Raw genomic sequence first — 14,208 nt, 5'->3', positions numbered from 1 at the left:
CTTTTAATTTACCATTAAAATTGTTTGTTTTTTATTAAATCTTTTGTTTTTCTCTACTCACATATACACTGACTATCAGTCGCACTTAAATACTATTATGAGTAGTATTTTCGACAATTACTCAAGATCCTAAAGTTAATTATTATTTTTAGTAACCTCGTTATGCACTTGCTTCAACTAAATAATTTCACTTAGTCATTAAGCACTGATTACTTAAAAGCGAGAAATTCATATACTCATTATCAGTCTCCTCGAAAAGACTTTCTAAAAAATGTTCAAAATTAATGGTTATTTACAATTCACATTTTCAAAAATTTCGTTTCAATTTGAATTTTTGTTTTTTTTTTTTTATAAAAGAGAAAAAAATTAATAATTCCTATTTAAATTGTATCAAAAATCGCATGTGAAGAATATGAATCGTAAATTTGTCTTTTTTATAGAAAGAAAATTTCGCTTAGTTTAAAAATTTTACAAAAGAGATGAGTTAAAAAAAAAATTTATTTTCGAAAGCCACGTAAAAAATATTTGACTCACAAGAAACGATTGTTTATATTATTTATATTTCATTGTCATTTCTTTTTTTTCTCAATATTCAAATTTTTCAAAAACTTTTAAACAAATTTTTACAAATCATTCGAATTTAATTGTTTTCATTTTTTGTTTCATTACATTTTTATTTTTTAAAGTTACTTAAATTAAATTTTCCTTTCAATTCAATTTAATTTTTTGAATGTCATTCAATTAATTCTTTAATGTAAATCAAAACAATTTTTAATTTAATTCAATTCAATAAACTTTTTAATTTAACCGAATAAACGTTTTGTTTATTTCGATTTTTATTTTATTTAATTTTTTTCTGTCACTTCAATTAATTCTTTAATTTGATTTAACTTAATTAATTCTTTAATTTGATTCAATTCAATTAATTCTTTAATTTAATTCAATTCAATTAGTTATTTATTTTAATACATCAATTAAATTAACTTTTTTTAATTAATTCTATTCAATTAATTACTTAATTTAAATCAATTCCAAAAATTAATTTCTCAATATAAATCAATCCAATTAATTTTTAATTCAATTCAATCTAATTAATTCTTTAATTTGATTCAATTCAATTAATTTTTTTTAAATTTAATTCAGTTTAAAATTTAATTAAATTGGATTACATCATCTAGTCGATTATTGCACCTGAATCTTAGATTAGATAAAATTAACATAATTAATTTTTACAGTTATTTATAAAATCCTTTAGATTTTTAAATTATCTGAACTAAAAAAATCTTATTTTTAAAATTAATTTAATCAAATCAATTTAAAGAATTTAATTAATTAATTATTATTTACTTCAGTTTATTTTTTGACAATAAAACATAGAATGTATCGATCACTTCGATTCAGTTAATTTTTATTTAATTTTATATTTTAAATTGTCATTTATTTATGAAAAATTTGAATGGAGAAAAATGATTAAACTTTATAAAAGAAAAATTGCGTAATTAAAATAAAAATGAGTGAGACGAGTGGCACCATTTTTTAAAAGTCTCGTTAAACATGACCGAATAACAATGTTTATTCGGACAATAATAATAAAAAATGTTTTTAAGCAACATTGCCGACGCACAATACACTAACTAAAGCTATACGACCCTTGCTTGATATGAACTTGGCAATAATTTGTCTCGATTACTCAAAAAAAAAAACGAAACATATTTTTTTATTTAATTTTTCTTTTGTTTTTTTTTCTCTTCATTAAAAATACCTAAGAATACAATATGTTCGCTAAGAACTGACTAGATTAAAAAAAATCTATAAAGTGCAACTTAACAAAAAGAAAAGTAATAAAAAAAAAAAAATACTCCAAAAACCCTACGCGAAAAAAGTGCTTAAGTATCAATAATTATTTTTTTTTGTCACTTTTCATTTTCAAAATTTAAAAAAATACCTATTCAGTTACTATATATTAGCTTGTCCGAATAAGACGCAAGAAATTACGTCTACTTTTTTTTTCTTTGTGTTTTTTTTTCTTGTCTTGTCTTCCTTTTAAAGAGGTAAAAATTCCGATATCTAGACCTATATTAGTTAAATTTTCGCGTATACACGACGTCACAAAAACCCTCGGATACAAATGCGTGTTAATTTACATATTTACAGAATATAAATAAAAGCACTCGAGAATCCTAGCTAGAAAAGAAAAGTGAAAATACGATTTTATTCTCCGTCTTCATTTTTTTTTTCTAAATTGTTAAATTTTTCCTTTCGATTTCTCTGATACTTCAATTTTTTTTTCATTACATTTTTCATTGTAATTTTCTTTCTTTAATTAATTTTCTGGTAATTAATTTTTTATCGTTTCTTTCTATAACATTTTTAGTTCCTAAATTTAATTTTTTTTCAATTTTTACATTTATATCTGTTTGATATAACATATTTAACCTTCCGTCAATACACTGGGTCATTTTGACCCTGATTAAAAATTAAATTAAAATTAAATGTTTAATTTCTAAAACTGAATTAGTAATATACCACTAGCAATTTAGTTAGTTAGTATTTTACGTAACTTTAGTCACTAATAAAAATACTAAAATTTTACCAAATTTTAGTAATTTTCTACAAATTGTCAGTTAAATTCTACTAATTAATAAGCTTTCTACTAATTATTAGTGAAATTCCACTAATTAGTAAATTTTCTAAAAATTATTAGTAGAATTCAACAATTCAGTGGATTTTTTTACTAATTTTTAGTAAAATTCTACTAATTAGTAAATTTTCTACAAAATTTTTAGTGAAGTTCTACCAATTATTGCGAACTTTCTACTAATTGTTAGTAAAATTCCACTAATTAGTAAATTTTCTACAAATTGTCAGTTAAATTCTACTAATTAATGAACTTTCTACTAATTATTAGTGAAATTTCACTAATTAGTAAATTTTCTATAAATTATTAATAAAATTCAATCAATTAGTGAATTTTCTACAAATTGTTATTGAAATTCCACTAATTAGTAAATTTTCTACAAATTGTCAGTTAAATTCTACTAATTAGTGAGCTTTCTACTAATTATTAGTGAAATTCCACTAATTAGTAAATTTTCCACAAATTATTAGTAGAATTCAACAAATTAGTAGATTTTTTACTAATTGTTATTGAAATTCCACTAATTAGTAAATTTTCTACAAATTTTTTTTTAACTTCTACCAATTAGTGCGAGTTTTCTACTAATTTTTACTGAAAATCTACTAATTATTAGTGAAATTTTACTGATAATTAGTATTATTTTACTGACAATTAGTAAAATTTCACCGATTGCTAGTAAAATTATTACTAAATTATTTGAGTGACTATTTTTCGTCTTATAATTACTAACTTTTTACTAATTCAGATTAAGAGAATAAAAATTTTTCTATTTATTTTATTTGAGAATTAAATTTAAAATCCTCTTTTTAAGACTTTAAGTGTTATAACACGAATGCAGCTGATTTAAATTTCCATTGTCAATTCTCTCTAACATTGAATTAGTAAAACATAACTAATTATTTTAGTAAAATATGAGCTGACATTTTGCATCATCAATTAGTAAAAAATAACTAATTATTAGTGGAAATTAAATAGCAATTATTCTTCTGAAAAAAATAACTAATTATTAATCGAAAAAAACTTATTACTAGTAAAAAATAACTAATTAGTAGTAGAAAATATTTTATTTATAGGTAGAAAATAACTAATTAATAGGAAAAATAAATAATAAAAAATAAATAGGAAAATAGTAATTGACTAATTTAATTAATTGAGAAAAAACTTTAGTTATTTTTACATAATCTGAACATAATTTTAACTATAATTATTAACTTTTTAATTAATGGAAACATTATTTTTTAAATCAGTGACTAATTTGAAAATAAATAATTTGAGAGTAAAAATTGTATGAATTTAATTAGTTATTCGTACTTATTTAATAGTAAAAATACTATTAAATCTATTATTTTTGCTAATATGATAGTAAAAGTACTATTAAATTAGTTATTTTTCCAACTTCAAAGTTCATTAGTTATTTAGTCATTATTAACTATTTGATTAATATAATTATTACTATTTGAATTAGTGACTGATTCAAAAACAACTAATTTGAGAATAGAAATACTTATTAGTTATTCTTACTAATTTGATAGTAAAAATATAATTAAATTAGATATTTTTTACTAATTCGATAGTAAAAATATTATTAAACTAGTTATTTCTACCACTTATTTTTCTTCCACTATCTATTTCTACTCTACTGAAGATTCTCTCAAATTAGTTATTTTTACTAATTTGATAGTACAAATATTATCAAATTAGTTATTTTTACTATTTTGTTAGTACAAATACCGTCAAATTAGTCATTTTTACTATTTTTATAAAAAAAAAATACTTCTGGTTATTTTTACTAATTTGATAGTAAAAATAATATTTATTATTTTCTACTAATAATTACTTATTTTTAACTAATTGCTGAATTATTTTCAGATTTTTCTAACTTCATAGTCTCTATATTTTGAACTAATTAAAATTTGGATTTCATAAACTGTTAATTACGCGGCAAAAAATAATTGTGTCAACGGAAGATTAAATATGATTACAAATATCGTTTTCTGACTAATTTTGCCCCTCTTCCTGCTCTGGCCAATTTTTTTTTATTTTCCCCTATAATAAAATAAACTCAATTTCTAAAAATTTATTTTCGATTTTCTCTCTCGAAAATATACTAAAATCGACAGAGAATAGAATTCATTAAATTTTTCATTAACACTACCAAAAAAAAAGCTACATTTTTCTCTACTAATAATTTAAAAACGAAAAAATTATTATTATATTTAAAATTTAGTGCTGTGCTTTTAACTAACTAAAATTGTGATACCTAATCCTATATTTTATTGGGTCAATTATTGATTTGAATCCTTGATTATCAACTCGATATATTAGATAAGAATTGTAAAATTTTTAAATACTTATTATAGTGAACCAAAATTATTTTGTTTTTTTGAGAGATGTACATTGTTTCAGAGATTGAATTTGTAATTTGTTCGACTTTTTTTTTCTTTTATATCGGACGTGCTTTTCATTTGCTTCAAAAAAAATTTTTTTTTTAATTTGCTTTCTTGTTTTTTTTTCATTTTTAATTAAACTTTTCCATTTTTTTCATTCTCTTTGCTTCTTTTTCTGTATTATATTATTTTGAACGGTTTAATAATCTTGGATGTTGATCGGAACTCGAAATTGTTAATAATAACAGAGTGTATTCTGTTTGTGATATAACTAGGTAACCGGTTTAATGCCCAGCGAAGTTCAGCCTGTCAAATTATGCCTATTATTATGTAACGTGTGTAGCACGTCACTCGGGGGTAATGTAGTATGGATATTAAACTTTGAACTGCAACGATTATCTCAATAATCTCGAGAGTATAAAAGGAAAAAAAATTGTTATTTAATATTTTTATTAAATATTGGATAATGTTGAATATTTATTATTAATTAAATATTCCATTCACATTTTAATACTAATTAAATATTTATTAATATTTAATACTTATTAAATGTTATTGAATATTTAATACTAATTAAATATTTATTAGTATTTAATACTAATTAAATATTCATTAATATTTAATACTTATTAAATATTATTGAATATTTAATACTAATTAAATATTTATTAGTATTTAATACTAATTAAATATTCATTAATATTTAATACTTATTAAATATTCATCAATATTCAATACTAATTAAATATTCACTAATATCTAATATTAATTAAATATTTATTAATATTTAATTCATATATTCATCAATTAATTAATAATAAAATATTATTTATCATTTTAATGAAGTTCACAATAATTATAATCAACGATTTAGAGAATAAAATAATTTTCTCAACAAATTTTTTGTTAATCTCCGCTTGAAAATTTTTTCTCTGGACAATTATTTTTTATAGAGAAAAATTTTATTGCTTTTTGTGAGAAAAATATTTTTTTTCAAAAAAAAAATTTTCAAATTTACAATTGTAAAAAAATTACAATTTGTAAAAAATTTACAATCGTCGATTATAAACTTTGTGAACTTCACCGACGTGATTTTGTAGAAAAAAATTTTGTAAAATAAAAATATAAAAATAAAAGCACATTAATAGTAAAATTAAAGAAAAATAAAAATGAACTGAAAATAAGGAGCTTAGCCTAGTGGATAGTGTTCAAGTCTACAGTGCTTGAAGGTCTCGAGTTCGATTCCCAAGGGAGGCGGATATTTTAATTTCAGATTTAATAAAAATAAATAAATTCAATTCAATATTTGAATAACAAATACAAAAAATTAAAAACTTGTTTCTTGTTTAATTAAATTAAAAATAAAGTATAAACAAAATAACATTAAATTATAAACAAAATAAACATAAAATAAACAAAAAATAAAATCAAAATAAACAAAAAATAAATAATATAATTAAAAAAATAAAATAAAAAGAAACGAAAAAAAAAATAAATAAATCAATGAAATAAAAGAATAAAATTAAAAAATTGAAATTAAAATACCATGAAATACAAACAGTGAAAATTAACTCAAAGTTTCTAAAAATGAGTCACTAGAAAATACTAAATGGTAAACAACTATGAAAAAAAATTAAAAATAAACAAAAAAAAAACAAGAAAATGAGATAAATCGTGCAGTGCAGAGTTTAATTTTTGACATCAACACTGTGTGGCGGTTGTATAACAATATAATAATATGATATGCAACATTTATAATCTAACCTTATTTCCATATTAATTATCAGTTATGCTGGGCATCTATTGTTTATTGTAACTTAAAGAATCATTTGAAAATTTATATTTTTTTTTAGTATTTCAACTTGTAAAAAGAAAACAGAGCTATTGCTTATCAACGTAGTAACAGATAATAAAAACCGTTTTTTTTCTTATTTTTCTGTTTTATAATTTTTGTTGCAGTTGTTGCAACATTCGTACTATTGTAAATCTGTTTTTTTTATTGTAAATATATTATAATAATATATAGCTGCATCTGCTTTGTAATTTGATTGTATGTGAGGTATGGAGCCTATTTTTTTTTCGTTTGACCGGCACGTTTTTGAAAAAAAAGAGAAAAGAAAAATCTTTTTGCTAATAAGACCACAAAAAGACGATTCTTTTTTTTTCTTTTATAAAAACGCATTTTTAACTATTTTCTTTTATTTATGGAACTATTGTCTTCTGTAAAATATATAAAAAATCCTGAGTTGTACTGTGTGGTACTATGGCTATGGAATTGCGTGGCTTCATTCAATGTTTATTGCTCTTTATTCGTACAAACAAAATCTTTCGGGAATCACTTGTTCTTGACTTTAAAACACAAAAAATTTTATTTTAAAGCTAAAAAAACGTTTTTTTTAAATTTAATGCATAAAGTAGATTGTAACTTTGTCCCTTTTGGTGCAAATTCAATTATTTTTTTAATTTAAAACCTTTTTTTACTAATTCAAATTTAGAGAGTACTTAGGTACTTTAGTAAATATTTATTTTAAAAAATGACTGAACTGTTACAAGAACTGGAAATTAATAAAAAAAAAAATACACCTGCAATTAAAAAAACAACAAAAAACAAAAAAACCCTCAGAAGAAAAAAAAATGTCAACTAAAATTGAGGCCGATAATTAGATTTCAACTTGTAAAATATATCTTGAAAATTTATAATTTTTTAATTCTGTTTAATTTTTCTGTCCTAATTTTTAAGCACGCATTGGCTCTTTTTTCAGTTTTCAAATAAAAAGAATCACTAAATTTGGACGAAAAATGATTAAAGTTTCAATTTATTTTATACATTAACTTTAAAAAAAAAACGGTTTTTTGCTCTAAAATGAAATTTTTGTGTTTTTTCAGTGAATTAACATCTATCATTATTTTTTTTTTTGATATTCAAAACTAACAAATTAGGAAATTTCCGATTTAAAGTAATTTTACTTTTTTTATTTTTTGTAACTATATAATAATTAATATTATTATTATTTACAATTAATTAATAATAATTATTAATTATTCCCGTGAAAAAAATTAATAATTTATTGACAATTTTGAAAATGTTTTCCAAAACAAAATATTTTTCTCCAATATCACGGAGGGATAATAAATATTAAATTTTGTAAAATTATTTTTAAAAATTGGGGAAAAAATGCGACAGGGCGAAATTTTTATATTAAAAAATACTGAACATTAAAAGAACTTTTATGAATTTTAGTAAATTTATATTAAAAATTAATTACTATTCTTGATATTTGATAAAACTGTACTAAATTTTACAGAAGTTTTTCCAATGTTTGGTATTTTCATATAAAAATTTTCGCTTTGTGACATTCTTTTCCCAAATTGTAAAATACTTTTACAAAATTAAATATTTATTCTCTTTTTGCATAAAACTAAAATTTCTCTAAAATTTATTTTTTAATTTATTTTTTAATTAAATAATTTAGAAAAATCGTAAATAAATTCTCCTTAAATGAGAAATAAAGGAAATTTTAATCTCTTCTCTTTTCGATTTCTTTTATTTATATTTTTTATTTTCCTTTTTTCTATTCACTTTCTTTTTTTCTTCCCTTTCCTTTTCTTTTTATTTTATTTGTTTCTTTTCTTTTATTGTTTTTCTACTATTTTATTATTTTTCTATTATTTTCTTTTCTTTTTCATTTCATTTCATTTCATTTCTTTTTCATTTTCCCCTCTTTTTTCATTTTCTTTTTCACTTTCGTAATAATATTGAAATTGTAAGCCGAAGAAAAAGCAATAAACAGTGAAAAATTCAGCCCATTTTTCTTATTATAATAACGTTCATTCAATCTTGCTGCAATTTTTGCAATCACGGTTTGTCAATAACTGTTAATAATAAATATTATCACTCTGTTGAGCTGTCGATTGGCTGTATATTATTTTTTTTTTTTTTTTTTTTGCAATGTATGCACGTGAAAAATATATCATGTATGAGCTATTTCAATGCACATTGCGCTGCAATTGTAAAAAGTAAATATAATTCTCTGTAAGAATATAATATTGTTGTAAATATCTGTAGTCTGTGTAACACTGTATAGCATCAAATAAAATAACAAGTTTATCCGGCTGCAGAAGTATTTCAGTACGAGGTGGGGTGGCCGATCCACCTTCGTTTTTTAAAACTCCCAATGTTCATTTTTTTTCCCCGACGCAGAGTTCCATCATTGGCAAGATTCTTTTTATTCACAAGAATATAAAAAAAAAAAAAAACTTTTTTCCTCATGAGACAGAAAAATTTACCGTAAAGAAAAGGAAAAACAAATATTTCTTTTTCAAAATAAATTCTCTGACATTTTTCGTTTTAAATAAAGAAAATCTAATCATTTCGTAGTTTAGGATAAAAATCCAAAAACTTATTCCTTATTAAAGAAAATTTTAATAAAAATAAATAAAAAATCAGGGTGGTCACAAGTTTCAGTTTATCAATTTCCCTGATATTTCTCTGACAATTTACTGACATTAAAATTATTTTCCCTGACAGAATTCTTCTTACAGGAAAATATGAGTTTACGGAAAATGACAAAAATTTATAAATTTTAATAATTTTTAAAAATTACAATTACAACGCTCTTTCTGAATTTAATTATTTTCTACGATTTTCAACTAAACTTCATCTTTAAATTAACTACATATTTAAAATAATTTTCCAAAAGTTCTTCTAGAATTCAATTATTTAAATATAAAAACTCAATTTTTTATAATAATTGCAACTGTCTATGTTTTTTAAAAGTTATTAAGGTATAAAAATTTCAAAAAATTATAATAAAGAAATTCTTAGAATTAATTTTTTTGAAATATTTAAAGATAATTTTTGAAAGATAATAGTTTTTAAATTATTTACAATTGAAAAATTTCCAAACAATTAAAATTTGGTAAAATCTTTTAAAAATAATTGAAATATAAATAAAAATAATTAAATTTTTGAAGAATTTCAAATATAAATATAAACATAATTTCTCCAAAGATTTAATAAGTTTAAAAAAATTAATTTTTATTAATTTTGATCAAAGGTAATTGAATCTTAAAAAATTATGATAAAACAATTGTAAGATTTAGATTTTAAAAATATGTAATTTTTCGAATAAATTGAATTTTTGTAAAATTTAAAAATAACTAATTAATTTTTTGATGAATTTTAATTAAAAATTTTGAACAAGACTTCTTTTCTCCAAAATGTTAGAAATAATTCTAAAATGTTACTATTTTTTGTATGTTTTTGAATTTTCGGAAATATTCAATTGAAAATACTGAAAATATTGAATTTGAAAAAATTAGTAGCTAATTTTTATTAACTTTAATTTTTAAATTTACATTTAAAAATTTTTCATTTCTGATAATTTAATTATTTTCAAAATTATTTTCAGAACTTGAAAGAATTCAATTATTTTTAAATTTTTCGATAAAATTCTTTGCAAGAATTCAATTATTTTCGTAAATAAAAAAATTCATCGAAAAAATTCAATTATTACCAAAAATTTTAATAACATTCATGACAAGAATTCAATTATTTTCATAAATAATTAAATTCTTCGAAAAAATTTTATTATTATTCAAGCTTTTTAATAAAATTGTTCGCAAGAAATTCAATTATTTTTAGATTTTTTTATAAAATTCTTTGCGATAATTCAATTATTTTCATAAATAATAAAATTTTTCGGAGAAATTCAATTATTACTAAAAATTTTAATAAAATTCTGGACAAGAATTCAATTATTTTCATAAATAACAAAATTCTTGGAAGAAATTTAATTATTATTAAAACTTTTTAATAAAATTATTAACAAGAATTTAATTATTTTTATAAATAACAAAATTCTTCGAAGGAATTCAATTATGTTTAAAATTTTTGATAAAATTCTTTGCAAGAATTCAATTATATTGAATTTTAAAAAATTAGAAGCTAATTTTTAATAATTTTCATTTTTAAATTTACATTTAAAGATTTTTCATTAACATTTTTTATAACTCAATTATCTTAAAAGTTTTCGATTATGTAATATTTTTGAAATGTTGATTTTCAAAAATAGTAAAAAAAAAATTGTAAAAATTTAATTATTTTTAATTAAATTTTACAAAATTACAATTATTCAAAAAGATTTTTGAAAGATTTGTTTATAGTTATTTTTCGTATTGTAAAAATCGAAATAAGTTGCACTTTCTTTTACTAAATATTGTGTTATTTTGTTGCAAAATGAAGAAAAGTCGAAAAAGTCACAATTTTTGAAAATATGTCGAAAAAAATCTCAATTTTCTTATTATCCCTGACAAAAATTTTTTTTGTCATCTCCCTGACTTTACTGACATGTGGCCAGCCTGAAGATTTATTAAAACAAATTTAATTAAAAAAATATATTAAAACAAATTTATAATTATAAATTTTATATCAATAAATATAAAATTGATCGCTTGAAAACTGAATGAATAAAAATTTCTTAAAATGAAAACTAAATTCATTAAAGAGACGAAAATTGCTTTTAAAAAGAATAAAAAAAATACTTGAATCAGTATTATTGTTTACCAAAAATATGTTATTTAATTCTTAGGGAAAGATATCAACGGATATCGTTTGTAGAACTCTGCGTCTTGAAATTGAACAGGCACGGGAAATATACGTAATACTCTCTATATACAAGAAAATACAGCGAAAAAAATTCCGCTGTCTTAAAAAATAAAAAAAAAAATTTAATTCGTACCCTAAAATCAAAATGTTTCCTCCTCTTGTTTCCCCTTAAAGAAAAAATTCTCCCTACAAATTTCGAGTCTTCAAATCAACTTTTAGTTTTTTTCCTCCCTTTTCTACAAAAAAGGATTTTTCTTTTTTTAAATATCAGCCTTATTTTTTCGCAAAAAAAAAAAGAAAACACCTTTTCTTTTTTTTTCCGTCAAATCTACACCTATCGCTTAATAATTCGAAAGAAACTTGTATTTTTTCTCTTTTCAAAAATACAAATTTCTGTTTCTTTAATACGTTTCCTATTTTGTAATCAATTTTTTTTTTTTGTTTGTTTGCTTCTTTCTAAAATTAACAATAAATCTCGCCTTGGGCGAACTATTATCACAAAAATGATACTTGGGAGTTTGTATGTTCTTTTCACGAGAGAAATTGAAAAAAATGTCTCTATATGTAAAAAAAAAAAATTTGTTTAAAAAATTCTAGTGAAATGTGGTGTTAAACTGTTGGAGAACACCAGCAACGAAATTTTTCGTATCACTTATTTGAGCGACTGATTCCATCGAGTAACTATCATCGTCGACATCTCCTGAAAAAGATCGCGATGATTTACTCTCGACAATTTTACAAGTGGTGCTGGTTGCACTTTCATCGGAAGAAGGAACTTTTTCTGTTTGTTGAGTTCCAGCAGCTGCTCCTGGAGTAGCAGTAACAGCAGCACTTCCACCACCTCCTCCTCCTCCCGCTGAACCATTCCCACTTCCTGTTGTTCCTAAAACTGCGGATGGTGCTTGCCGTTGTGCCGTTGATGCCGCCTCAACCTTAACTTGTTGGTGATGATAAATTTCCTCTTGCCGTTGACGATCGGCGACGCTCAACTCATGGAAGCTGACCAGATGTCGCTTGAGGTAGAGTTTGGTCTTGAACGGCTTGTTACAGAGAGGGCAAGTGACACTCTGAGGGTTGTGGATGAGGCGCATGTGCTGCCGCAGGTTGGACAAGTTACTGTACATGCGGTTGCACACAGGACAGGGGCGCGGGTCCAGCGAGTGCAGTTTACGCAGGTCAGCTGCAACACACACACAACTTGCTCTAACCGGTAGCAGCCCACATAGCACGTTTTACCACAGCATAGCACCACACACTCTCTTTCTCTCTTTTTTTTCTTTTTCTTTTTTAATCACCCACCACAAGGACAGCAACAACCAGCAAAACGATTCTAGTAGCAATGACAGGGTTACTGCACACCATTTTTATTTACATATTCCCCACTGTCTTGATTCTTTTCTGCTCATCAATTTTTTCTTTCATATATATATTTTTTTTTACTGCTTATATTTTAGTCTGCAAATTTTTATATTACATATTTTATACTATTTCTTATTGCAAATTTTTATATTACATATTTTATACTATCTCTTATTGCAAATTTTTATATTACATATTTTATACTATCTCTTATTGCAAATTTTATATATTACACTGAATATTTTCTATTGCAAATTTTTGTACTGCATTTTTTCTATAGAAAATTTTTATACTGCATTTTTTCTATTGCAAATTTTTATACTGCATTTTTTTCTATTGCAAATTTTGATATTACATATACTGCTTATCTTATATTACAGATTTTATACTGCATTTTTTCTATTGCAAATTTTATACTGCATTCTTTCTATTGCAAATTTTATATTACATATCTTATACAGATTATTTTATATCAAAAATTTTATACTGCGCTGTTAGAAAAATCTGTATTAAACTTAATAAATTGTAAGTGAAGCAAATATGCAATACGAGCATTGAAATTTAGTATACATTTTTATTAAAATTACACTGTAAAAAAATTTTCTGTAGATTTAGAGTTTTTTTTTTATCGAATTTTACAGAAACTCGTAAAATAAAATCTTTAAAATTAGCGAATTTAAAATCCCTTTTGTAAAATTAATACTTTTAAAGTGTAAATTTGACAAATTTCCATAAATTTACTAGTTTGAAAGTAGGTAATATTTTTGTTTTTTTATTACCTAACCTACTTTCAGAGTACAGGCCTCGGATCGACTTTAAGGTGCAAAAAAAAATCGACTTAAAATGGAAAAAAAAGTCGAAAAAGTCGTTTATTTAATTCATTGTCATCACAAAAATTTTATTTTTTATTTGATTTTTAAATTTAATTATTTAAAACTTGAATAATTTCGTTAAATAAATATTTAAATACTTCTTGTTTGTTTTTATACGGGAATAAAATTTTAAAAATTTCTATTTCTAATTCAATAACTTCTAAAACTTACAACTTTAATTCTCTTAGTTTTACAAACATTCAATTATTGAAACACTTTTGTTATTGTAAATTTTGAAAATTTATTTTAGTAATTTATAAAAAAAATAGTTGAATTGTTTCGAAGAAATTATTAAAAATTTTAGGAAATAATTGAATTTTATGGAAATATTTGAAAATATTTGAA

The 14,208-nt window shown here is 21.9% G+C and overlaps 1 protein-coding gene across 5 annotated transcripts in view; it reads right to left on the bottom strand.

The window, feature by feature from the left end:
- LOC122498060 (protein abrupt-like) overlaps positions 1-14,208 on the bottom strand; it is a 127,585-nt gene that overhangs the window by 100,449 nt on the left and 12,928 nt on the right. For 2 of the 5 annotated variants that reach the window (XM_043605598.1, XM_043605597.1), the window contains one exon: positions 11,623-12,812. The exons of the other annotated variants lie outside the window; for them this stretch is intronic. In XM_043605598.1, the coding sequence (XP_043461533.1) occupies positions 12,226-12,812 (587 nt within the window). In that variant the 3' untranslated portion in view covers positions 11,623-12,225. Of the gene's footprint in view, positions 1-11,622; positions 12,813-14,208 lie in introns of those variants that run through there. 5 annotated transcript variants of the gene reach the window in all.

The sequence above is a fragment of the Leptopilina heterotoma genome, unplaced genomic scaffold (genome assembly GCF_015476425.1).
Source record: "Leptopilina heterotoma isolate Lh14 unplaced genomic scaffold, ASM1547642v1 Lhet_141, whole genome shotgun sequence".
Lineage (NCBI taxonomy): Eukaryota > Metazoa > Arthropoda > Insecta > Hymenoptera > Figitidae > Leptopilina > Leptopilina heterotoma.
This window is presented reverse-complemented; position numbering and strand designations above follow the sequence as displayed.